This window comes from Nannospalax galili, unplaced genomic scaffold, assembly GCF_000622305.1.
Source record: "Nannospalax galili isolate Female #2095 unplaced genomic scaffold, S.galili_v1.0 scaffold307, whole genome shotgun sequence".
NCBI lineage: Eukaryota > Metazoa > Chordata > Mammalia > Rodentia > Spalacidae > Nannospalax > Nannospalax galili.
In genome coordinates this window covers 4,511,412-4,535,841 of record NW_008359625.1, presented here as the reverse complement: position 1 = coordinate 4,535,841, position 24,430 = coordinate 4,511,412, and the positions used below count along the sequence as shown (strand labels likewise).

The window sequence follows — 24,430 nt, the reverse complement described above, 5'->3', positions numbered from 1 at the left end:
AACGCGCGGCCATGGAGCGGGAACCCCGCGCCGGGGTCGCGCTGGTCCCGGGGCCGAGCGGACGCGGGCCTTCCTCCCGCCACCGCCGCCCCGGGCTGCTGCTCCCCGGCCTCTGGCTGCTGCTGCTCGCCCGGCCGGCCTCGTGCACCCCAGGTAAGCCCCGCCGGGACCCCCGGGACGCGGCCACGACCCTGCGGGTCTTCCCTGCCGTTCTTTTCAAACCCCAGCTTCCCCCACCCGCCCATCTTTTATTCTCCAGCGCTTCCTCGCCTTTCTTTCTGGAGGTGCTTTTTGCATTCTTCTTAGGCCCAGCAAATAAAGGCACGGAGGAGATGAATAAATCCAAAGGAAGCGAGCGAGCGCGTTCTGACCGGTCTTGCTAAAGGTCTAAGACACTAACCTCCAGCGAACCATGTTGCCTGAGGCGGGTCTGATGGCTTCAGCTTTGAATATGCTTGTAGTTTTTTTTTTTTTTTTTTTCTTTTTTTTTCCTCGTTGCAAAATGCAGGCACTGGAATTGTATTTGTGCATGGCCGTATGAATGTGGTATAGCGAATGTTTTGGAATACTTTTATTGTCGGGGCGAAGGGGTACATTTGGTGTATGCTGTAGAGCAGGATTGTGTTGCTGTGGACAGCCAGTGTTCCCCCCCAGATGAGGGCAAGCTGGCCGTGTCCCCCAGTATGCCAGGACACAAAGAACATTCAAAGAAAAAAATCTCTTGGAAAGCGCCCTGGCCATGGATCTTTCCAGGGAACTAGCTGTTGGTATTACTTCTACAAAGGCATTACAATGGAGTGTGAAAATATTTTGATTCTTAAGTGCCTGGGACATTGAAAGGAGTCAGGGTTGGTTTTACAATAGATGAGATTTAGTGACTGTTCATCAGCATGGAATTAAGAGGCACGATTTATGAAGCTTGTGGGTGGGTTTTGTTTGTTGAGGAAATGATTTAATTCATGTTGCTTCTCTGAAATGTTTATTTATCCACTCTAAGCATGCATGGTGGGATGGCCTGGAGGCCATCCCGGAGGTAACACATCGAAAGCCTGATTGCCCCAGCACACACACTTGACCACTTTGTGGGTGGAAGAGGAAAGTGGAAAGAGCAGTTTAGGGTGCAGAGCTACTTCACACTGAACAAAAACCAGAAAGCTATGGAAAGCAAGTCAGAATCCTCCCTTCTTGTGGGAGCCAAAGGACTGCCAAGTGGCTTTGGAGGAATTGAAACACATTTAAAGGTGTCCCTTGGGCCTGATTGTGGGCATTATAGTCAGTGCCATGTAGGGGAGGATGGAGTAGAAGACAGGAAGGGATTTGGGGGAATATGGAATGAGACCACTCCAGTCACTAAGGAGGAAACTAAGGCAGAGGAACAACTTGCTCAAGGTCAAGGGCTAGTTGGTGCAAAGGCATCCATTTAATCACTCAGTCTGCTGCTCTGGACCCACAGACTGGATACACAGCTGAAGCCTCCACAGAGATTTCCCTTAGCTGGGTGGAACCCTGCTTCAGGAAGCCACACCAGAGGTGGGGTTGACAGTGAGCCTCTTTCAAGCTATGTACATAGCTGGTGCAAAAACTTTGCCCAACCTAGCACCTCGCGTCCCAGTCCTGCTCCCTGGGAGTTCCCAGCTCTGTGTTCAGAGAAAAGGTAATTTCTAAAAGTGCTCTTGTCTTTAGTCAACAAAGAAAGCTGGATTCTCCTGGATTTGTCCACGAGACCTAGCTCACTGTTTCCACTGACCTGTGTGCCAGGTGCTATATTTTACATAGGTCAGGGAAGTCTGGCTCCAGGCTCTGTGATACACAGCCTCTGGGCCTGACATTGCCCCCTCATGCATGTGGTCATCTGAATGTTCATTCTATAGGGGGTGTGGAGGATATAAGTTCTTTTGCTAAATTTAAAATCAACAGTGGATGTCTAGACTGCTCCCCATTTCCCTTTTTCAGAAAACCTTTTCTGTCTCCCTGCTTACCCCTAATCCAAATATCCAACTTGAAGACGTGAAGTTATATTTTCAGTCTATCGATGATGTCACGGAGGCAGACACAGCATCCTTTCACTAATTTGCACTTCGGGTTCCTCTGGTTTGCACAGCTGCTTCTGAGCAGGATCATAGATGGAGAGCCAATGAGTGTAGCATCCAGTTTCAAGGACTCAGTCCTCGAGGACCCAACTGCAAACACAAAGGAGTGTGCAAACAAGTGTGGACTTTTTTTCAGTAGAAAAGGCAGTGAGCAACCTGCCAGGTAGAGGTTCCTCAGGGATGACCCTGTGACAGGGACTTCCTCCTCTTCCTGAAGGCTCTGGGGGAACCAGCTGGTGGAAAGTGGCTTCCTAAGGTGCCTAGGGGATGCTTGGGTATGGTCAGTAGCTGTTGATCCTGGGGAGAGGTGGCATGTTTGGCTCAGGTCTCCTCATTATGCCACCAGGATTCCCTCATCTTTAGTTAAGTTGGACTTTCAGCAGTGGTGTGGAGAGGGAGAGCCTTGGTTGAAGGTTGCCCTGGGGGTGCAGGGCAAAACTTAGTCCTGTTTGCAGGTTCCCTGGGAGGCAGCAGTCCCTTCTGTGGCTGACAAAGCTCTGCCTTCATCACCTTTCTCTTTCCTTCCCTAGAGCTGCTCTCTTCATTACAGTCTTCAGTCAGTGCTGTGCTGTAGGTACCTTGCCTGTTTCTATTTATGTCAACCTTTTGAATGGGCTTTTTTATTTTTTTAAATTTTTTTCTTTTTAAAGAAAACATTGATAAGTTTGGTTTTGAAGGTTCATTGTTGTGGAAACAACTTGTAATTGGAGGGGATTTCTTTTGAATGTGGTGCTTTCAGGCAGCCAGCCATAGAATATACAATAGAAAAGGAAAGAATTGTGCCTCATTCCTCATTCAGAGATAAGTCTATTTAAAAATTATGATCACAGGACTGGAGAGGTGGCTCAGCGGTTAAGAGCACTGGCTGCTCTTGGAGAGGACCCAGGTTCGATTCAGTACCACATGGTGGCTAACAACCGTTTGTAACTCCAGTTCCAGGGACCTGATGCCCTCTTCTGACCTCTGGGGCATTGCATGAAATGAGTGCACTTACATACATGCAGGCAAAACACACACACAAAAGATAAAAAAAATTATGATCATTATGAAATGGAAAGCATTTCAGAATCTAGAAATTGACGAAGGATACAGAAAACAGTCACTCAGGACTTTGGGTGTGACTCAGTGGAAGAGCACTGGATAGCATGCCCAGACCCTGGGTTCAGTTCCCAGTACAAGGAAGGAAGAGAGGGAGGATGGGCAGGAAGAAAAGAAGGAAGGAAGGAAATGTGACTCACCCTTAATTTCATAGTCCACAGATAACACTGTAAATAGAGTTTTGTGTGTGTGATTTTGTTTTGTTTTGATTTGAGGCAGGATCTCCCTGGAACTCAGTATGTAAACCAGGCTGGCCTGGACCTCACAGAAATTCACCTGCCCCTGCATCCAGAGTGCTGGGATTAAAGGATTAACCCCCAACTCTACAAGTTTTTTGTTGTTTCATAGACGGTTGCTGCATAGCCCAGGCTGGTCCAGAAGTCACTGTAGACCAGGCTAGCTTTGAACTTGTAGTGTTCCACCTGTCTCTGCCCGCCGCCCCCCGCCCCCGTGCTGGGATTAGAGATGTGTGCCACTATGCCTGATCCTTTTTGGTTGTCATTAACATTTAAAAAGAGAAATTGTCTACATAACTTTATTTGGGTGTGACTCAGTCAAAGAGCATTGGGTAGCATGCTTTTCCATTGAGTAGCATACTATTCTATTCAGTATTTAGCATACTATTTCTAGGATACTATTTCTATTCAGCATTTAATTGAAGCATAATTTTCTTTTTAAAAATGATTTTATTTCATTTATTATTATTGCTGGGGTGTGGATGTGGATGTATATGCCACAGCTTGTGTGTGGAGGTCAGAGAATAATTTTATAGAGTCATTTCTCTCCTTTCTTCCACCTTTACATGTGTTCTGGGATCAAACTCAGGTCATCAGGCTTGCATAGCAAGCACCTTACCCACGGAGCCATCTTGCCAGCCCTTTAAGTACAATTTTCTATCCTAACAATATATTTAATTATTCTTTGTGTGTATGTGTGTGTGTTGATGTATGCTTATGTGTGTGTGTGTGTGTAAGGGTATGTGGGTGTGGAGGCCAGAGGTCGACCTCTGGGTGTTTTCTTTTGTTGTTTTTCATCATATTTTTTGTTTTGCATTTTATTATTTATTTATTTATTTATTTATTTATTCAGTGTATATTTGTGTGGGTATACCATGGACCACATGTGGAGTAGAGGTCAGCTGACAACTTTTGGGAGTCTGTACCCTGATTCCACCATGTAGATCTTGGGTATCAAACTTGGGTCATTAGGCTTGGCAGCAAGCACCTTTACCTACTGAGCCATTTTACTGGCCCATCCACCTTAGTTTTTTGAGGTAGGGTCTCTCACTGACTCTCAAGCTTGCTGTATTGGTTAGACTGACTGGCAAGCCCCAGGGATCTATTCTGTCTGCCTTTCCAACCCTGGGGTTACAGGCACACACCACCATGCCCGGCTTTTTATGTGGGTTCTGGGAATCTGAACTCAGGTCCTCATGCTGTGTGGCAAGCATTTTACCAGCTGAGTCATCTCCCAGCCCCTAATTGGTCTTTTATTTACATTAAAAAAATTTTTTTATTTATTATTATTTTTATTTTATGTGTATGCATGTATTGCCTGCATGTAGGTAAGTGCACCTGTGTCGTGCAGTGCCCACAGAGGTCAGAAGAGGCTGTTGGATCCCCTGGGACTGGAGTTATGGACAGTTGTTAGCTGCCATGTGGGTGCTGGGATTTGAACCCGGGTCTTCTGCAAGAACAACCAGTGTTTTTAACCATTGAGCCATCTCTCCAGCCCCTTACATTTTTTTTTTAGCTGCTGTAAATGTTGTGATGCATAGCTATACAGATAAATCTTTATCTCTGTATTTTTCTGTGTAAATGGATTTTTTTTTTTTTTTTTTGTCTTTTTGAGACAGGGTCTCCCTGTAGCCCCAGCTGTCCTGGAACTCACTATGTAGACCAGGCTGGCCTCCAACTCACAGAGATCCGCCTGCCTCTCCCTACCGAGATTAAAGGCGTGCACCACCACGCCCGGCTGTAAATGGATTTTTAAAAGCACATATTTGTAGAATGGGAATCTGAATGTGATTAAACTGTCAGGTGTGCCTGGCTGGCTTTCTGTGTGTTTTTTTACATAGTGTTGGGTGTTGGTAGGTGTTCAAAAGGTGGCTACTGGGACTGGAGAGATGGCTCAGCAGTTAAGAGCACTGGCAGCTCTTGTAGAGGATCTGGGTTCGAATCCAAGCACCCACATGGCAGCTAACAACCATCTGTAACTACAGTTCCAGGGATCTGATGCTCCCTTCTGTCCTACAAGGTCACTGCGTGACATGGTGCACTTAGATAATGTAGGCAAAACACTCATACACATAAAATAAAAATAAATAGATCAAAGAGATGGCTGTCGAATGATTCAATTTTCTGCAAGTTATAGTGCTGAGAAAAACTTTGAAGTTTACATAGTTAATGTCTATCATCACTTTGATTATTATTATTTTTTTGGTCTTTTTGAGACAGGGTCTCCCTGTAGCCCCAGCTGTCCTGGAACCACTATGTAGACCAGGCTGGCCTTGAACTCAGAGATCTGCCTGCCTCTGCCTCCCGAGTGCTGGGATTAAAGGTGTGCGCCACCATGCCCAGCTCACTTTGACTATTTTTAAAAACTTTTGTTAGATGAATTTGCAATGCATTCTTTTAATTTGTGCCTTTTAAATTTCTTTAGTGTTGGATTTTTTTTTTTTGGTTTTTTTGAGATTGGGTCTCCTTATAGCCCCAGCTGACCTGGAACTCACTATGTAGACCAGGCTGACTTTGAACTCACAGAGATCCGACTACCTGGGATTAAAGGTGAGGTTAGTGCTGGACTGTTGTTTGTTTTGTATTTATGTTCTGTGAATTTTCTCAGTATTTTTGTTCATTTATCGTTAAGATACATATATGTCTCTGTGTATGTAGACGGCAGCCATTGTTCCTCTTTATTGTATTTTCCTCTTCTAATACATTTTGTTTTATATTAAATCAATTAATCAATTAATTAAATTTTGAGGTAGGCTACCCTCAAACTCACTATGTAGCTGAGGATGATCTTGACCTCCTGATCCCCCTGCCTCCACCTCCACAGTGCTGGGATTATAGCACTATCCACTCAGGAATGAACCCAGGCTTAGTACTTGCTAGACAAGAACTCCACCAACTGAGCTACATCCCCAGCCTTTTACATTTTACATAATTAAAACAATTTGTATTATTATTATGTGGAGGTCGGCGAACAGCTCTATGGAGTTGGTCCTTCTCTTTCCACCTTTATGTGGGTTCAAGGATGGAACTCAGGGTGCCAGGCTTTGTGGCAAGGGCCTTTGCCCACTGAATCATTTTGTTGGCCTCACATTTGACATAATTTTGAGATGCAGAAGTTTGGGGTTATTGTGATGAGCAAAATCTGCTGCTTTTTCTTATAAATTTTGATGCATCTATGCTGATTTTTATGTGTTGTGTTACTGGTCATTTCAAGGTGAGTATTTGTTAGATTATATGAGCAGTTTAGAATTGGGTGTGATACCAGACCTCCAGCATAGACAGTATTGGCTTCATATTTTATTTTATCTTTTTTTTTTTTTTTTTTTAAATTTTTTTTTTGGTCTTTTTGAGACAGGGTCTCCCTGTAGCCCTAGCTGTCTTGGAACTCACTATGTAGACCAGGCTGGCCTTGAACTCACAAAGATCCACCTGCCTCTGCCTCCCAAGTGCTGGGATTAAAGGCATGCGCCACCACGCCCGGCTCTTTATTTTATCTTTTAAAAATTGTTTATTTTACTTTATGTGCACGAGTGTTATGCTGCATGTGTACAAGACTGATGTTGTGCAGTGCTCTAATTGGACAGAAGAAGGTGTCAGATCTCCTGGAACTGGAGTTACGGACAGCTGTTAGCTGCCATGTGGGTGCTGGGATTCAAACCTGGATCTTCTGCAAGAAGAACCAGTGTTCTTAACCGATGTGGCAGTGAATATAACCAATAGGAGTTCTGATTTTGTTTTGAGTCAGGGTCCCATGTAGCTGAGGATAGCCTTGACCTTCTGATCCTCCTGCCTTTACCATATAGGGTGTGGTAGTGTGAGTTTTTAATCTCAGCACTTGGGGGTAGAAGTAGGAGGATCATGAGTTTGAGGCCAGCCTGGGCTAATAGTAATAGGCAGAGGAACAAAAACAAAACAACAGCAAACAGATTTAGATTTCTGGGTGTCACCTTCTGGGTCTCACCTTCTTTAAATTCTAATCTTTGGTGGTAGTTTTGGGGATCTTTATCAGAACAGCTTCCAGCTCATTTTTAGGCATTTTGTGTTTTGGAATTTTCTAAATAGTGTAAACCCATTAAATGAATATTAACAGAGATAGACATTTCACATCTTAATGTTGTTTTGCCATTAGACATTTGCTTTCAAATAATTCTGTTGAAACTGATCATAATTTTCCCTCAGTGATTTTGGTCTTCACCCATCTGGGTCTCAGTCCTGGCCTCTATGTATCAACTCTACAGTCTTTGTCAGGAAGTGCCTCCCTCGGGCTTGAAAGCAAAACCCTGCTAGGGAGTTGTTAAAAGTCACCAGGGACCTAGGAGCCAGGTTTTTTTTTGTCTGCCCTGGGTGATAGCAGTAGCTAATTACTGTGGTTATAATTACACCAGGTGGATTTTCCCAGATAGGAAGATGCTGTCCTGACTGGTGGCATCTGTTTGCAAGTTGTGACCACCCACCTTTCATCTGGAGCTCACGAGGATGCTAATTCCCTTCTGTGTGCTTAGGTAGCCAGATTGCTGGGCAGATCAGAAACCTTGGGTGTGTACCCTTCTACCTCTAACTTCCTGTGTGACCATAGATTCATACTGGGCTTCCCATCAGTGAAATAAAGTCCCTCTTTCAGCTTTTTATTTCTGTTCCTGTCTTTGTAGTTATTAGACTTTACAGCTGGGTTGGAACATTGATTGTTTTTCTCCCTTAGCAGCTAGCATACCATCCTCCAAAACTATGAAAGCTAGTCTTTGGGGAGGAGGTTTCCAGGTCAGTTCCAGACCCATTGCTCCAAGTTCTATGTTCAAATCTATACTGTCTCCAGAAATGGGGGTCTTACCTTCAAGTCGTGAATGGTAATCAAAGGCTATGGCAAGCCTGTGTTATTCTGATAGTCTCTTGGACTGCTCTGACCAAGTTGTACTATAAGGGAGGTTTCTCTTTGTGTTTCTTGTTATATAGCATTCAGCTACACACACATGCACGCACGCACACACACATGCACGCTTGCATGCATGCACACACTGTGTGTGTATATTTTCAGTTTGCTTTTGATAATCTTTTTCTTTCTTTCTTTCTTTTTTTTTTTTTGTCTTTTTGAGACAGGGTCTCCCTGTAGCCCTAGCTGTCCTGGAACTCACTGTGTAGACCAGGCTGGCCTCGAGCTCACAAAGATCCACCTGCTTCTACCTCCCAAATGCTGGGATTAAAGGCATGTGCCACCATGCCCGGCTGAATTCCTGTCTTTTGAGACAGGATCTCCTGTGCCCTAGGCTGGTCATCAACTTTGATATATATCCTTGAACTTTGGATCCTCCTGCCTTCACCTCCTAAGTGCCAGGATTACAGGTATACATCACCATGACTGGTTTATGTGGTGCTGGGGATCAGACCCAGGATTTGTACATGCTAGGCAAGCATTCCACCAACTGGGTTACAGCCCCAACCCCTGATTAATTAAAAAAAAAAAATCTCTGGTAGGTGTGATGCACTCCTATAATCACAACTTGCTCTGGAGGCTGAGGCAGGAGGATTGAGAATTTGAATAAAGCTAGTCTCAGAGTAAAATTGAGAAAAGACAAGGGGCCAACATGATGGCTCAACGGGTAGGGGAACTTGCTGCCAAGGCTGATGATCTGAGTTCAACTCCCAGAACCCATATGGTAGGAAAGAACTGACTCCCACAAGTTGTTCTGACCTCCACATGTGTGATGTAACATGTGTGTCATATATACAAAATAAGTAAATAGATAAATTTAAAAAAGAAAAAAAAAGGCAGTGCTTGTGTGTGGCCGGGGATGTAACTCAATGGTACAGTGCATGCACAAGGCACTGGGTTCTATCCTCAGTGCTGCAGTGGGGAGAGAGGAGCAAGGGAAAAATTTCCCCCGAGTCCCCACACACTAGGACACAGTTCTGTGTCTCTTAGGCTCCTTTTCCCTTTTCCTTTGTCAGAGCTGCAGGTAAGTGCTGCAGGTTCAGAACGTGGCCCTCACTGTAGTCCACATACCCGAAGCACATAATCCTAGGTCCCACCCTAGATCTTCTGAATTGATGTCTGCATTTGACAAATTCTTCAATTATTGTGCCCTGGGTATGGAGGTAATGCTTCCTGTTTCAGCCTCCTGGTGCTCTGTAGTGTCAGAACACAGACAGCCCTGGTCAACCAGGACCCAGGTCTTCAGAGACTTTGGCAGACATCTGTCTTTGGGTCTGAAATTATGTGAAGACTATGCAAGAGCGCCATAAGCATTTGACTGGACAACTTCAGAGTGGAGTGGTTCTCAACATATCAGTTGGTAGATAACTGCTATCTTGAACAGTCTCTGCCTTCTTTCCCCTCTTGCCCTGACCCTCCCTGTTTTCCTTTAGAGTTTTTCTTCTAACTCTTGCTTCTGCAGCCTCCCCAAGATCTAGGAACTAGAGCCGCTTTGCTGCACAATGACTGACCTAAGGGCTCTGCTGCAGTCTTCTTGATGACAGCCATTTAACTGTGAGACGCTGTCTCCCTGCAGATTTTAACTTGTATTTCCCTAATGATTACTGATGCTGAACATTCTTTCATATTCCTCTTGATCATTTTTATGACTTGAGAACTGACCATTGAGGTTCTTTGTCCATAAGCTTACTAGAACAATACCACTTCTGTCAGTCAGTGCTCATGTTCCAGTTGCTGTTAACTGTGCTCACTGTCATGGGTGTCCCTTTGTTTATCTATCCACTCCAGACCCGGGGCTTGGAAAAAAACAAACATTACACAGTATATTTTATGGTAGCTCGTGTCATAGATGTTGAAGACACTGTTGATGGAGAGAGCACATTAGAGACAGATAAGATGCCAATGACTAATGTTAAGGAGAAGGGAAGAGAAAGAGGAGACTCTAGATGACAGACCCTAGTGACAGAATAATGTTGTAAAAGCCAAGGGGTTGGGAGAGCTCTCATATGGGTGAGTGATCTCTTATGTCAAATGCTGGTCTGTCAAACTCCCCTCTCTCCTTCCCTCCTTCCCTCCCTCTCTCCCTCCCTGGAATTCACTTTATAGACCAGGCTGGCCTCAATTTCACAGAGATCTGCCAGCCCCTGTCTAGCAAGTGCTGGGATTAAAGGTGTGTGCCACCATGCCTGGCCTGGATTGCTGTGTATTATCCAGGGTAGAAGAGTGAGGAAGTGAACAGTGGACAGAACAGCGGGGAAAGAGTAGGGAGAAAGGGATCCAGGTGAACTCCAGGCTGGCCATGTGAGGAGAGCTCTGGAGGGTTTGGTGTGCTGGCCTTCAAGGCTTTAGAAGTAGATCTGGTTTGGGTCTTGGCTAATGATCCAAGGTGGGTGTAGTGTGGGAATCAGTTACTGAAATGAAATGTGGGTGAAGATTTTTGAGTGCATACCCACTAAGGATGTTGAACATGTCAGGAATAAGGCAGAAATGACTATGAGCTGGACCTTACATCCTCAGTGAGTGAAGGGAAAGGACTGAAGCCCCCTGGAAGGAAAGGAAATGCCCCTGGCACCTGCTACTTATTTTTCCCTGGCCACCATCCTCCACTTTCTCTGTCCCAGTTCCTACCATCTTTTCTCCAGGTTACCGACTTGGCCTTATACCATCCAGTTCACCTTCCTGCTCCAGCTGGAGTGACCTGAAAACACAATTGGTTCTGTCTGCTTAAGTTTTGCTTGGCCCGTGGTTTCATCACACTCCAAGTGTGGAGCAGGCATGTGTCCAGACCTGGGTGCACGGGACAAGTGGGAGAGATTGGATGCAAGACATGGACACCATGGGTGATGGGTGCTGCAAGGGGCCAATATGGTCTTTCCAGTAAGAGAGATAGAGGAATGGGTGTAGACCCTGAATTCTGTCCTCCCTAGATTGAGGCCCAGTAGCAGAGAGGCAGTATCTCAACCCAGAGTTTGAGGTGACAGTTGTGGCAGTGGTATAGCAGGGCCCAGCCCTTCAGAGGATGCCTGTCTGCTGTTTGGTGGGTGCTGCATGTATTCAAAAGGTGAAATGAGAGTTAGGGATGGCCAAAAAAGGGGTGCTAAGATAGCAGCCATCTGTGCAGGTGAGGAAGCAGAAGGCTTAAATCAAGCCAGTCTCGGGCTGGAGGATTTAGATGTTGCTGGGAGGGGAGACAGAGCAGGAGCGAGCTTACTCGTGTTTGGAAGGGGTGGGAGCCAGGGCAAGCACGAAGGAATTCCTTCTAGAGAGGAAAGAAACAGAAGTGACATGGGCAGCAAGCTGTAGGGGCAGAGATATGTTGAGAAGTGAGTGACCATTATGGGTAGTAGGTGTTAAGAGGGTAAGGAGGTGGAACTGGGAACTTAGAAGATACCACTACTTTCCAGGGGAGAGGAAGGAGACAATGAAGGATGCCAGGCAGGGACAACGGCCCAAAGGGAGTCTAAGGCCAGACTTGGTGGTAAGTCTAGGCAGGCACTCTGCTCATACCTGCGGAGCCCTGGTGGAAAGTGTGAAGGTAGCAGTGGTCCTGGGTTGGGATGGGACTCTGGGGAGGTGCCTTTCCTCATGATAGACTGGGCGTTCACAACACTGTACTGTCATTTGGAAACTGCTGAGGCCTTGTTCTTGTGCCTCTTGTTTGGGCCTGTGGGAAGAGCCCTTCATCACTTAGTGTTTTGGGTGCTGGGATTAATTTGGAGCCAGACAGTCTGAAGGGCTTCTTTAAAATATTGCTGGGGGGCTTTCTGGGGTGTGTGTGTGTGTGTGTGTGTGTGTGTGTTGTGGGGCTGAAAACATACAAAACAAACGATCTTATGGTGGGACATTGCCAGGGCTTTGCTCCTTCAGTGTGGTCCCCCAAACCAACATCAGTGTTACCTAGAAACTCAAAGGCTCCCCAGGCCTGGTGGCGCATGCCTGCAATCCCAACGAGGTAGAGGCAGGAGGTTTAGGAGTTCAAAGTCACCGCTGACTACATAGTGAGTTTGAAGCCAGCCTGAGCTATATGAGACCCTGTCAAAATAAGATAAGCCCTCCTCAACCCTACTGGATGACCTACCTTTAACGTGTCTGCAGGTGGTGTGTGTGTTCACTAAGGTTTGGGAAGATCTATCTGGCCTCTGCGGGGCAGTTGAGGTTGGTGCATTTCAAAGATTTTCAGTTGTTCCCTAATTAGCCGGGACTCCTAAACTCGTTAAGAGCCCAACCCATTTCTGGGAAAGTGGAGGGTAGATGCTGAAGGAGGCTCGGAACTGAACCTGTGTCTGGCTGGAAGTGATGAGAGGCCTTACTCCTGCTCTGATCTTCCCCACAGGGGACAAGTGTATCCACAGACCTTTTGATGAATCCTGATTTCCTGAGCTGTGTGGACAGGAGTCAGATAGGCCACCAAGGATTACAGAAGCCTCTGGAGACAGGAAGCAAAAGGGTATCCTTCCATAGACCAATGCGTTAACCAGATGTGTGTGTGTGTGTGTGTGTGTGTGTGTGTGTGTGTTATTCAACCTTGGAGATGGAGGAAATTCTGGCATACTACAACATGGGTGGGCCTTGAGGAATTAGGCAGAGACCAGGGGCGTCAGATGCTAGACGGAGTTCTCCCTTATGGAGGGGTACAGAGTATAGCCCAAATCTTAGAGGCAGGCAGTAGGGTGGTGGTTGTCACGGCCTGGGGGCCCAGCATGTATAGTTGAGTGATGGGTCCAGAGTGTCAGCTTTGCAATGTGAAGAGTTCCAGAGAGTACCAATTGTGGTGGAATGGGATCTAGCTGGTAGGGAAGCAGGAGTGAGTGCTTGGAGCTGCTGTGGTCTGGACACAGGGCAGGAACCAAGTGACTGCTGTTGGCTTTGGGAACTTGCTGTCAGAGGCAGGTGATGGCATGGGATGGAGAGGCAGGTTAGCCGCTGATGGCCAGGACAGTGGTCACAATGGTTGCCCTTGACTCTGTGACTTTAGCTAAGGTCTTCAGGCCTCTCTGCCTCAAGACTGCTTTGCCTCACCTCACTAGATCTGACCTGACTTTTCTCCTCTCTCCTCTGTTCCCTCCGTCCCTGTACTATTGAGGGTACCCCCCCCCCCCGCCGGACAACTGTTAGCTGGGGTCTGGGATGGGCAATGCACTTGGACTGAAAGGTTGGAGATTTTCAGCCTGGGACTGCGTAGAGACTGAATAGAATCTGTCTTTTTTTTTTTCTTTCCTATTTTGAGACCAGGTCTTGTTAAATTCTTGGACTCAAGTGATCCTTCTGCCCTAGCCTTCCGAGTTAAGTAGAAGTCTTAAGAATTTGCAAATGTCCACTGTTGTTTGCAGTCCTTGGAACTAGGCTTTTAGATGTTTTTATGTGTTTTCAGGGTTACAATAGCTTTCTTGCCCCCCCCCAATATAAAAACAATGTGTTGGTTGCAGTAATCAGTACTTGCTGTTCCCTCTGACTAGAACTTTCTTATCTCAGATTTTATCTCTAGTTACTCTCCTTCCTCCAGGTCTCTGCGGATCTCACATTGTCTAAGAAGCCTTCCTCCAGCAAAGTACAAGTGAATGCTTCCATCAGTCCGAAGGGCCTGCTTGCTTTATTTTCCATCCTGACACTTTTCTTCACCACCTGTATTTCTGTCTGTATGTTTATTATCTGTCTCCCTCCACTGGATCATAGGCTCTAGCAGGACAGACTCATTTTGCTCAGTGTTTTGTTCAGTGTCATATGCTCATTTATGTAGCAAATCTCCCTCCATGTTGGGCCCTCGGACGGTACCATGTTACTAGGTGGTGGGCACCATCAGGGGTACTATCAGTCGGTCAGTGGGTGAAGCAGCAAAGTAGCTTGGGACTGAGGACCTGCAGATTCAGTCTGTGGGGTTAGGGAGCCCCTTCAAAAGGTACCTGTGTTGGTGTGCTGTGGCTGCTGAGGTACCCCCAGTGGGAGGGCTTGAACAACCCAAGCATGCCTCTGTGGTTGGCAATCATGGTGTCACAGGGCTGTCCTCCCTCAGAAGATGCAAGGAAGGATGCAAGGCCACTCTCCTAGCTGCTGTAGACCCTGGCCTGCCACAGTGTCACTCTGGTCTTCACACAGCGTCTTCCCTGTATGTATCCATTGAAGCTTTTCCTTTTTGTAAGGACAGTCATGGTGGATCAGGGGCTTACCTACTGTCTTACCTCATCTTAACTAGTGACATCTGAAGAGGCTCTTTTCATGTGAGGTCACATAGTCTGAGGTTCTAGGGGTTAGGTTTGTATGTATTTTTGGTTCATCCCACCACAGTGATATTTAAAGTGAAAACTGAAGGAGGCAAGGGGGCGAACCCACAAGGCACTTCAGGGGACGGTGTTCCTAGTAGATGACAACAGTGGCCATGCAAAGGCCTTAAGGCAGTGTGGGACTGAGTCTCAGAGGAGGCCAGTGTGCTGTTGAAGGTGGAAGATGAGGCTTTAGGAGTGGGAGGAAGTAGGTCCTGGGACTGGAGGCTTTCACCAGATGGTGATGTGATGGAACGTACAATGTAAAATTTTTTTCATGTTGAATGAATTCAGATGGTACAAAAATGGTATAAATTGGCAAGCAAAAATCACCCCAAGTCCCACTACTCCAAGGATAATTGCCATGACATTTGGGTGTCTCTCTTTGGACTTTTTTGCACATAAAAGCACACACACACACATACACAGCTGTAGGATCATATTCGACATGTTCTTTGGACACTTGCGTTTTTCCTCTTTACACTTTATCTGGAATCTTTGCGCTGTCAGGAAAAGATCCACATTTGATACTGTAGATGTTCTCTGCTTCATTCAAACAGTCTTCTTTTGATGAGCAATAATTGTATTGCTTTCAACTTTTGAACATCACTGTGCATACATCTTTACACACCTTTGTAATTATGTCTGTAGGATAAATTCCCAGAAATAGAATTGCTGGACTAGGCAGCGTGTATATATTACATTATGATATACACTGCCAAATTACTCTCTAGAAAGGTTGAAGCAATCCATATTCTTTCTAGCAATGAATCCGAACACCAATTTTGCTTTTTCCCTCCACAATACAGCCCATTACCAATCTAGCAGCTTTGCCAAGCTCACAGGTGAGAACCGTTTTCCTAACTGTCCCATTCCTTTGATTGCTAATTGGTGTTTGAACTTTTGATTGAGCTCTCCTTTGGCCTTCTTTCTGTGGTCTTCTGTGGAAATCACAGGGCTAGGGGCTGGAGAGAGGGCTTGGTGGGTAAGAGCACTTGCCTCATAAGCATGAAGACATGAGTTTGGAGCCCCAGCACCCATATGAAAAAGCCAGGTGTGTCCACATCAGTAACCCCTGCAGGGAGTGGAGATGGGAGGGTCACTGGGGCTTGTTGGCTGCCAGCCTAGCTCCAAGTTAAGTGAGAGACCCTGTCTCAAAGGGAATAAGGAGAGTCACGTTTACTCTGGCCTCTGTACATGTGCACAGGTGTGTGCACCCCCCCGCCCCCCAGAACTGACCTGGAAAGAATAATAACAGCCGACATGCTGGCTCTTGTTTCATCTCTACAGCAGTTCTGTGATATAGGTATGATTATTATGCCCATGTAACAGATGAAGACAAACCTCAGAGGGATTCACCAGCTTGCTCAAGGCCACAAAGCTAGAGTCTTCTTAACCCTTAGAGTGGGTATATGCACCTCCAACCAAGGCTCCTGAGGTCTGGGCCATGTGAACAAATGACTCTGTGATGCCTCTCATGAAAGTGTGTGTTCATAAGTTCTGCTTGCTTGGCAGAGTGAGCTCAATAGATGAATCCATAGTCAGAGCTGTCTGTGGCCCTTGGCTAACTCCCTGCCCGTAGCAGAGACCTTGATCAAAGGCACACTCAGCCATGGGTTGATCATAGAAGGTATACATCACACCTTAGTTAAAAGAAGTGAACAAGGCAGGCTTTCCAGAGCTACAGAGTTGTGAGAAAGGGTCATTTTGATTCATTGTGGCAGATTAAACATTTTAACAGTAACAATTTCAAAAAGTTAAAATTCATGTTATAAGTATGTTCTCTTTCCCCCAGCCTAGAGGGTAATATTTTTCTTAATACAGGTGACATTTTCTCCCGCGCTTCCTCCCTTAGCATGTCCTGGATCATATTCTGGCGGTTTTGATAACATTGCTGCTTTGTTTCGACTATACTGTTTCTCTGTGTCTTCTGATGGCTCAGTGTGTGGCTGTAATATATCTTCTTTATTAATAAATTAGCTATGCCTCTGGTTTAAAATCAATTTCCCATTAACTTTCAAATTTTGGTGGGAGGCACTGATTAGTGCCTTCAGATAAGTACCTTGTTCAAAACCAAACTGTACAGCAAGCTGTCCTTCTCTGCCCCTTGAGCTTAGTCCTAAAAAACAAAAACAAAAACCCCCAGTGTATTAATACTGTGAGTTTTTGCCTGGATCTGCTGTTAAAGTTTAACTTACTAGATGATTTCCAGAAATACTGGTTTCAGAACTGTCTTTTTTTAAAATTTATGTATTTATTTTTATTGCATGCATTCATGATTGGGGGGCACATGTGTCACACTTTGCAAGTAGAGGTCAGAGGACACCACACACACACACACACACACACACAGAATTGTTACCCCTTTCCTGAGATGTTGGGGGGTGGGGGGCAGTGACCAGTATAAGTGTGGGTTGATGCAGGTCAGTGGGTAGGCAAGGGCTGCTGTTGAGATACAGTGTAACAGCCCCCCCCTTTCTTTCTGTTAATCATCATGTAAGTGAGGTGGGACTGGGTGGGCTCTGGAAAAGGTGGTTTATAATTGTAGTATCCACAGCTCATGGAGAAGGAATCAGCGTCATATCTCAGCTTGTAAAAGGAGGACTAGAGTGGGAACTCTAGATGGGAAGGGAATAGGCAAGGTCCTGGAGTGTGGAGACCATGGTGTGTGGCAGACCCTGTCCTGTGGGGTACCAGCTGCCCCATGCCGGGGTGGAGAGGGCCCAACCCAGGGCCAGTCCCACTGTGGTTCCAGCCCTTGACATGAGTCTGATTTTTTTTTTTCCTACCTAGCTGCTCTGGCTGCTTCTACGCTGTAAGAGTTCCCTTAGTCTCCAGAATAGCATTTTATTTTTATTTTTAATATTAAAATTTTTTTTCAGAATAGCATTTTTAAAAAAATTAATTTATTTTGTGTGTATGTGTTTGTGCTGAGTGTATGTTTGTACACCACGTGCATATAGGAGCCCACAGAAATCAGAAGAGGGTGTCCGAACCCTTGGAACTGGAGTTACAGGGGTTGTGAGCTACTGTGTGGGTGAGAGGACTGAACCTGGGTCCTCTGCAAGAACAGTAAGTGCTCTAACCTCTGAGCCATTTCTCCACCCTGAGAATGGCATTTCTGTCACAGTCTTGAAAAGAAGAACACCAAGAGCCCCCTCCACCCACCCCACAAACTTCTCTTGAATTTAATTGGTATCTGTATGGCCATACTCTTAAGTGCTAAGCTTCGTTTTCCTAGTTGTTTGCAGTTATGATTTGAGATGGTCTTTTGAAAAGTTTTAATGTTTGGCTAATTGCCACTAGGGAATGAATTAATATGCACACAGCTTTTAGAATACTATTAAGGTCACTTGGTTAAAAATTATGCATGAAGCAGAGAGGAGAGGCGGCTGCATTTGCCTGGCACCTGGGTCTAATGAGCTGTTTACAGTGCGATGGAGCAAGCAAAGGATTGCTTATTCCTGACAAGAACTGCTGAACAGTACATGCCGGAGGTAAAAGTCCAGGTGAAACAGAGAAGGACAAATCACTGAGTAACCAGGAGTGTCATTTGTACCTATGGTATTCTCTGCAGCAAATTCCTGGGGTAGATTTCTAGATAGAGCTGAGACTGGTATTCTTAGCTGAGACACCAAGAGATGGTTAAGTAGTGTTAGAACATCAAGGTAGTGATTTAAAAAGGAACATGCCGGAGGTAAAAGTCCAGGTGAAACAGAGAAGGACAAATCACTGAGTAACCAGGAGTGTCATTTGTACCTATGGTATTCTCTGCAGCAAATTCCTGGGGTAGATTTCTAGATAGAGCTGAGACTGGTATTCTTAGCTGAGACACCAAGAGATGGTTAAGTAGTGTTAGAACATCAAGGTAGTGATTTAAAAAGGAAAACACTCAAAAAGACAAAAAAAAAAAAAAAAAAAAAAAAAAAAAAAACAACACAAAAGGCAAAAAAAAAAAAAAAAAAAAAAAAAAAAAAAAAAAAGGAAAACAGACTAAGAGATGGCTCAGCAAGTAAAGGCACTTACTGCCAAGCCTGATAACCTGAGTTTGATCCCATGTGGGACCCACATGGCGGGAGGAGAGAACCGACTCCTGCAAGTTGTTCTCTGACCTCTAGATACATGTGTGTCTCCCCAATAAATAATTAAAAAAAAAAAACCCAGATAATGTATTAAAGATATATAAGAATATGTAAATATTTGATGCATAAGAATTGTTGGCCATCATGCAAGAACGCCTGTATTTATTGAGTAGTGTCCTGTTCATATATATCTATTTGACAGGTAGCATCCTGTGTTTGCCTGTCCATGAGGGGTTGGTTGGGGTGACTCTTTTATATGGGTCATCTTGGGTTGTTGCTGAGTGATCCTGGGAAAACCTGCTGTCCACTGTGAGGATGAAACCACACCTTTCTGGACCTGGGAAAGGAACAGTTGCTGATATGTTAGTGGAACCGGAAGACACCGAACCAAAGGGAGAGATGTGCTGCCTCAACCCACAGTCCCAGTCAAGCCTGTCGTCATGGGAAGGATGTGAAAGATTGTTCAGTAGCTTCCGAATCATAGAACTTGACAGCTGGGAAGTAGCATAAATATTCATATATGTATCAGTTCCTACTTCTGTGGCTCTGACAGGATGCTCCAGGGCTGGCAGCTTAAGGATGCAGGCTGTGGGAATTTGAGGCTGATTGTCAGGGCAGAGCTAACAGGATGCCTAGTCAGCTGCTTATTATTCTGTTTGAGATTCAGATTCTGTGGAGGGAGCTGGGACTCAGTGGTGGTACCCAGCCCTTGGCTAGGAGCATGTGCAGCAGTGGGAGGGTGTATGTACATGTCTCAACGCTCACATGCTGATTCAACATACCTGGGCACTTAGGAAGGGAGGCTTAGTGGAGAGTGGATCAAGGAGAGAGAAGAGGGGCCAGTACAGATCAGGAAGGATCAGCAAGTAGCCACGGGATGCCAGCTGTGTCCACAGTTGGGTGCCTTAATGAAGTGATCGGCCATGCTGTGTGATAGGACTGTGGGTTTTTGCCTGTGTTCTCTTGGTGGGTCTTTTGGCTGTGTTGCTTGCCAGTGTGCTCATATGGTTAGGACAGGGTGATGTTACAGATACCAGTGTCTCTGATCGACTGTGGCCTGATTTTCTTCATGTTTCTAGATGAGTGGAATAGCCTCTTCCCTCTTTCCTGCCTGGCTTCTCCTACCACACTAATATGGACCTACAGTTGTGTATAGGAAGAAGTCTGCTGAGCTATTTGCTGCCTGTGTGCATTGCATATGCTGTTCCTTCCCAAGTGTCCTTCCTGTCCCCGTTTGCCTCCTTTCATTCCTTCCTCAAAAAAATCTCAGGCCACATATCACCTCCCTCAGAAGGCATCCAGAAATAGAATGGCTTAGATGCCCTCTGCCTATGTGCACCCCACTGGTTACATTAAAAGAGATTCTGAACTTCCAGGAGACCTTGCCTTGTTCATTTTGTATCCTCACCAGCGTGCACTGTGTTGGGCTCAGAGCTGGTCCTTAGTGAACGCCTGATGGATTGTTAAATGGATGAATGGGGGAAGGATTCCATGAGCGAACCATTGATTGGATAAAGGATTGTGTGCATGATGGAATGAGCCCGAAAAACTAGTGATGCAGTGAACTGGGTACAGCTGTGGCTTCTCCCCCGCTGGTAAGCCACTCCGTGAAGCTGGCCTCTTCTGTCTCTCACTGCTGCCTCTTACCTGCTTCTTCCTCCTGCATCGGAGCTCAGACATCCCTTCCTTCAAATCTTTGTCACTCTCTTGATTTCAGGAGTTACTTCCATATGCTTGGACCCCACAACTACATCTTTGTCCCAGACTCATCCCACGTACCTAAACCCCTGTGGAAAATTGACTGTCAGTCTAACCTGACAACTGTCGACAAAAAGTTCCCTGTATATTGAGTCCTTCTGTTGAGATAGGAAAGTTTATTAGTCTCTGGTTATAAGTGATAGTCATAGATACTTTGGAAAATATGAAATATAATTAGAAGAAAATAGTTCTCTTTTTTCCCCTACCACCTAGTGATTTGACACACATCTTCCTAGTTATTTTCTTGTTTTTTGAAACAGGGACTCCCTGTAGCTTCAGCTGGCCTGGAAGTCACTATGTAGACTAGGCTGGACTCCATCTCACAGAGATCTGCCTGCTTCTGAAGTGCTGGGATTAAAGGCATGTGCCAGCATGCTTGGCCTCCACCTTGTTTTTGAAATAGGGTTTCTCATTGGTCTGGAGCTTGATGTTTAGACTAGGCTGGCCAGTGAGCCCTAGGGATCTGCCTGTTTCTGCCTTCCCCAGCTCTGCTGTGCCCGGCTTTTTTATGTGGGTTTTAGGGATTGAATCTGGTCCTCATGCCTGTAAGGCAAGCTCTTTATTGACTGATCTATCTACTCAGCCCTTTCTTCCTAGCCTGTTAAAAAAGTGCATATGTAATAGACTACTTTTTCATAGAAGTGGGATTAAAGTAGCCAAAGAATTTTACATCTTCTAGTTTTCATTTTATTATAAACACTTTCTACATTCTTTAAAATATTTTAAAACAAACACATAATAATAATTTGGAGGGAAGAATTTCCCAAGCCCTTCCTGCTTTGTTCTGTTTTTGCAAGGCTGGGGTTCCAACTTGGGGCCTTGCACATGCTAGGCAAGAGTTCTACCACTGAGCTACATCCCTGACCTGATTCCTGAATTACTTAGTATCTTCACTGTGCCATACTGTACCATCCTCCAATGAGCCTCCAAACATAGATCTTTGAGATGAGCCTCCATACATAGATCTTTGAGGGTCTTCTTATTTCTTTTGGGATAGATTGAAAGAAAGGCATGGTTCAAAAATTTGGAGAAGGAAAAAAACTTTCCTGTGCGAGTATTAAGAGAATGTGCCTGCCCTGTATTGGGATCTTAGATTTACAGTTTGTATAGTTCAATAATTTTCCAGGGAAACACCAGATCAGACTGCTGTTTGTCCTGGGCCTGCTGTCTGGTTATACTTTACCTCATCTGTTATTCATGAGCATGTGTTGACCCACTGAGGGTCCTCTGCCTGCTCTGAAGACCCAAGAAGCCCTCAGGTCCAGGTGGCTGGCCTGGAAATCTTAGCTGCCCCTTGGGGCAGGAACGGGCCAGCAGTGTTGTTTCTTGGGACTGATGGCATGACTGTGTGCAAAGGACACAGGACTCTTCTCTGAACTGCAGAGCCACCACACTATCCTTCCACAGTGAAGTGCCTCTTCCTTGACCCTCCTTTTACCACAGCTGTATTTAGTGTCTCTATTCTAACTGTTCCCAACTTGAATTACAGTCATTACTTGATTTCTAAAATTGTGATTAAAATGCATATAGCATAAAATTTGCCATCGTAACCATTTTTAAGTACAGGGTTCAGCAGCGTTAAGTCCCTTCGCAAACTCTTTTCATCTTGTAAAACTGGAACTCTGTATCCATTAAAAAACAGCTCCCTAGTCCCTTATTGGCCCAGTCCCTGGAAACCACAATTCTACTTTCTGTTTTTATGAGTTTGAATCCCCTTGTCCCTTGGACAACAAGAATCACATAGTGCCTTTAGTCACTGGCTCATTTCCCTTACCATGTCCTTTGAGTTGTCCCTGCTTTAGCACATACCACAACTCTCTTCCTTTTTAAGGCTACCTAGTATTCCATCAGATGCCTAAACTATACTTTTTTGTCGTTGTTTATCTATCATTCCTTGATGGACATGTGGTTGTTTTCACCTTTTGGCTGTTATGAATTATAGTGATTTAATTCTGTTAATTCTGTTCTTGTGACCAGACTGAATAGTATGAGGTTAGGGGCAGTGTTGGATTCATGTTCATGCCATGGACTGGAAATGAAGTGCTGGCTCTGACACAAGTACAAGGTGAGCCAGTGTCTGAATGACGAGATGGTGGAGCCATCCAGGGCACCTCAGAGGACGGCTGCGCACACGCGCGTGCGTGCGTGCGTGTGTGTGTGTGCTGACTTTATCCAAGTGCTGCTGTGCTCTGTGCTGCTATTAACACTGTGACCTTGCTGTTCCTCTGTCCTGGTCCTCAGCCTGAGTTTCCCACAATGTTCCTCACTTCTACTTCTCTCTTCTCTGCCAGGACCTCAGTCTTCACCCCGAGCCCTGAGGCTGTTGGCATCTTCTGCAGCACACAGCTCTTCCCCCAGCCTTGCATGAGGATATCTCCTCAGGATTTGGGCAGGAGAGTCAGGGTCAGGGGGAGGTGCTAGTGAACCGGAGAAAGCACACTGAGATCACAGGCTGCAGTGGAAACGGACTGTGGTGTCCATCAGGGGTGGAGGATGCTGAGGCAGAGGAATTTAACTGTTAGATGTATGTGCACATGTGTGCCTGCCTGTGCATACACCCAGGGTGAGCAGATCCACGTGGCCAGAGGGCAGGAGCCAGGCAGTGTCTCTGGCCGCTATGCAAGGTGGTAGGGTTGCTGGTTTCACACAGTCCAGACCTCAGGGTTGGCCTGGGCAGGTATTGCATCATCCAGCCTTTCCTTTGCCCTCTGGGTGCCCATCATTGCCAGTGAAACCACAGTGAAGTTATGGCACCCTGGCTCCCTGTGTCGTCTCTAATGTCTCACCCCCGCCCCTCACCCTAGAGGGAACAGCACCCACCCAGGTCCCCCAGCTTCCTGAGTCTTTATCTATAAAGTGCACATGCCTTCTGTTTTATACTGTTCAGCAGTTGTGTCTCCATCATTCTTCCATTCTTTTGTTCTTGGTAGGAGCTGGATTTTGTTGCTATTAACCTGCTTTCTTAGGGCATACACCTTGGGTAATGTGTTGTCCCTTGGTGTCTACCAGGTGGGGGTGGGGGTTGGGGTTGCTGGTTCTAGGACCCCAGTAAATGCCACTATCTCAGGATGCTCACATTATTAGAGATACCTCCTCCTGTATAGTTTAAATCCTGTCTAGATTATCTTTGCCTAATGCAAAGACAGTGCTGTGTAAATATGGTTACACAGTACTGTTTAGGAGCTAATGACAAGGAATAAAGCTTGTATATGTTTAGTACAGACACAAGTTTTAAAAAACGTTTCCAGGGGGACTGAAGAAATAGATCAACGGTTAAGAACACTGACTGCTCTTTCAGAGGACCTGGGTTTGATTCCCAGCACCCACATGGCAGCTAGCAACTGTTTGTGACTCCAGTTCCAGGGGATCTGATGCCCTCTTCTGACGTCCACAGGCATTGCATGGCATAGGTGCAATACACTCAAACACATAAAATTAAAATATTAAAAAAGAAATAAAACAAAAACTGTTTCCATTTCCTGCTGTTTGAATCCAAAAACCTATGGTAGGGAGTGCAGGCTGTAGTAACATTCCTGCTGACCACTAATATATATTTCATTGAAGCTGAGAAACCATAGATAGTGTGGGCACCATTTTTTTTTCTGTACCTGTGAGAAAGAAAAATCACAAAGAAGGTAACTGCCATTTAGGCAGTGGCCCATTATACACTGTGGATGCCTCCTGACTATTATTGTTGGTGGCATTTTGTTGTTTATTGAGACAGGGTCTCCCGTAGCCCCAGCTGACCTTGAACTTCTGATCCTCCTGCCTCTACCTCCCAAGTGCTGGGATTACAGGTATGATCACCACATCCAACTGATAGTCCAGACATCAATATGGAAAAAGAGTCTTAGAAGAATGAATCACACAAAATAAATGCTATTCAGTCTGTTTTGTTTTTGTTTTTAATAAAAAATTTTTAATTATCTATTTTGCAATTTTTAAAAAGTTTTTCACTGAAATTTTGAGATTTCATGCAATA

General features: G+C 45.4%; 1 protein-coding gene and 1 pseudogene across 2 annotated transcripts in view; both read left to right on the top strand.

The window, feature by feature from the left end:
- The first annotated feature begins 6 nt into the window (after positions 1–6).
- The window catches only part of Kiaa1549 (KIAA1549 ortholog), a 157,033-nt gene continuing 132,609 nt past the window's right edge, over positions 7–24,430 (top strand). For both annotated transcript variants that reach the window (XM_029558836.1, XM_029558835.1), the window contains exon 1: positions 7–153. In XM_029558836.1, the coding sequence (XP_029414696.1) occupies positions 12–153 (142 nt within the window). In that variant the 5' untranslated portion in view covers positions 7–11. The remainder of the gene's footprint in view (positions 154–24,430) is intronic.
- Positions 17,689–18,257, top strand: LOC103726133 (annotated as a pseudogene).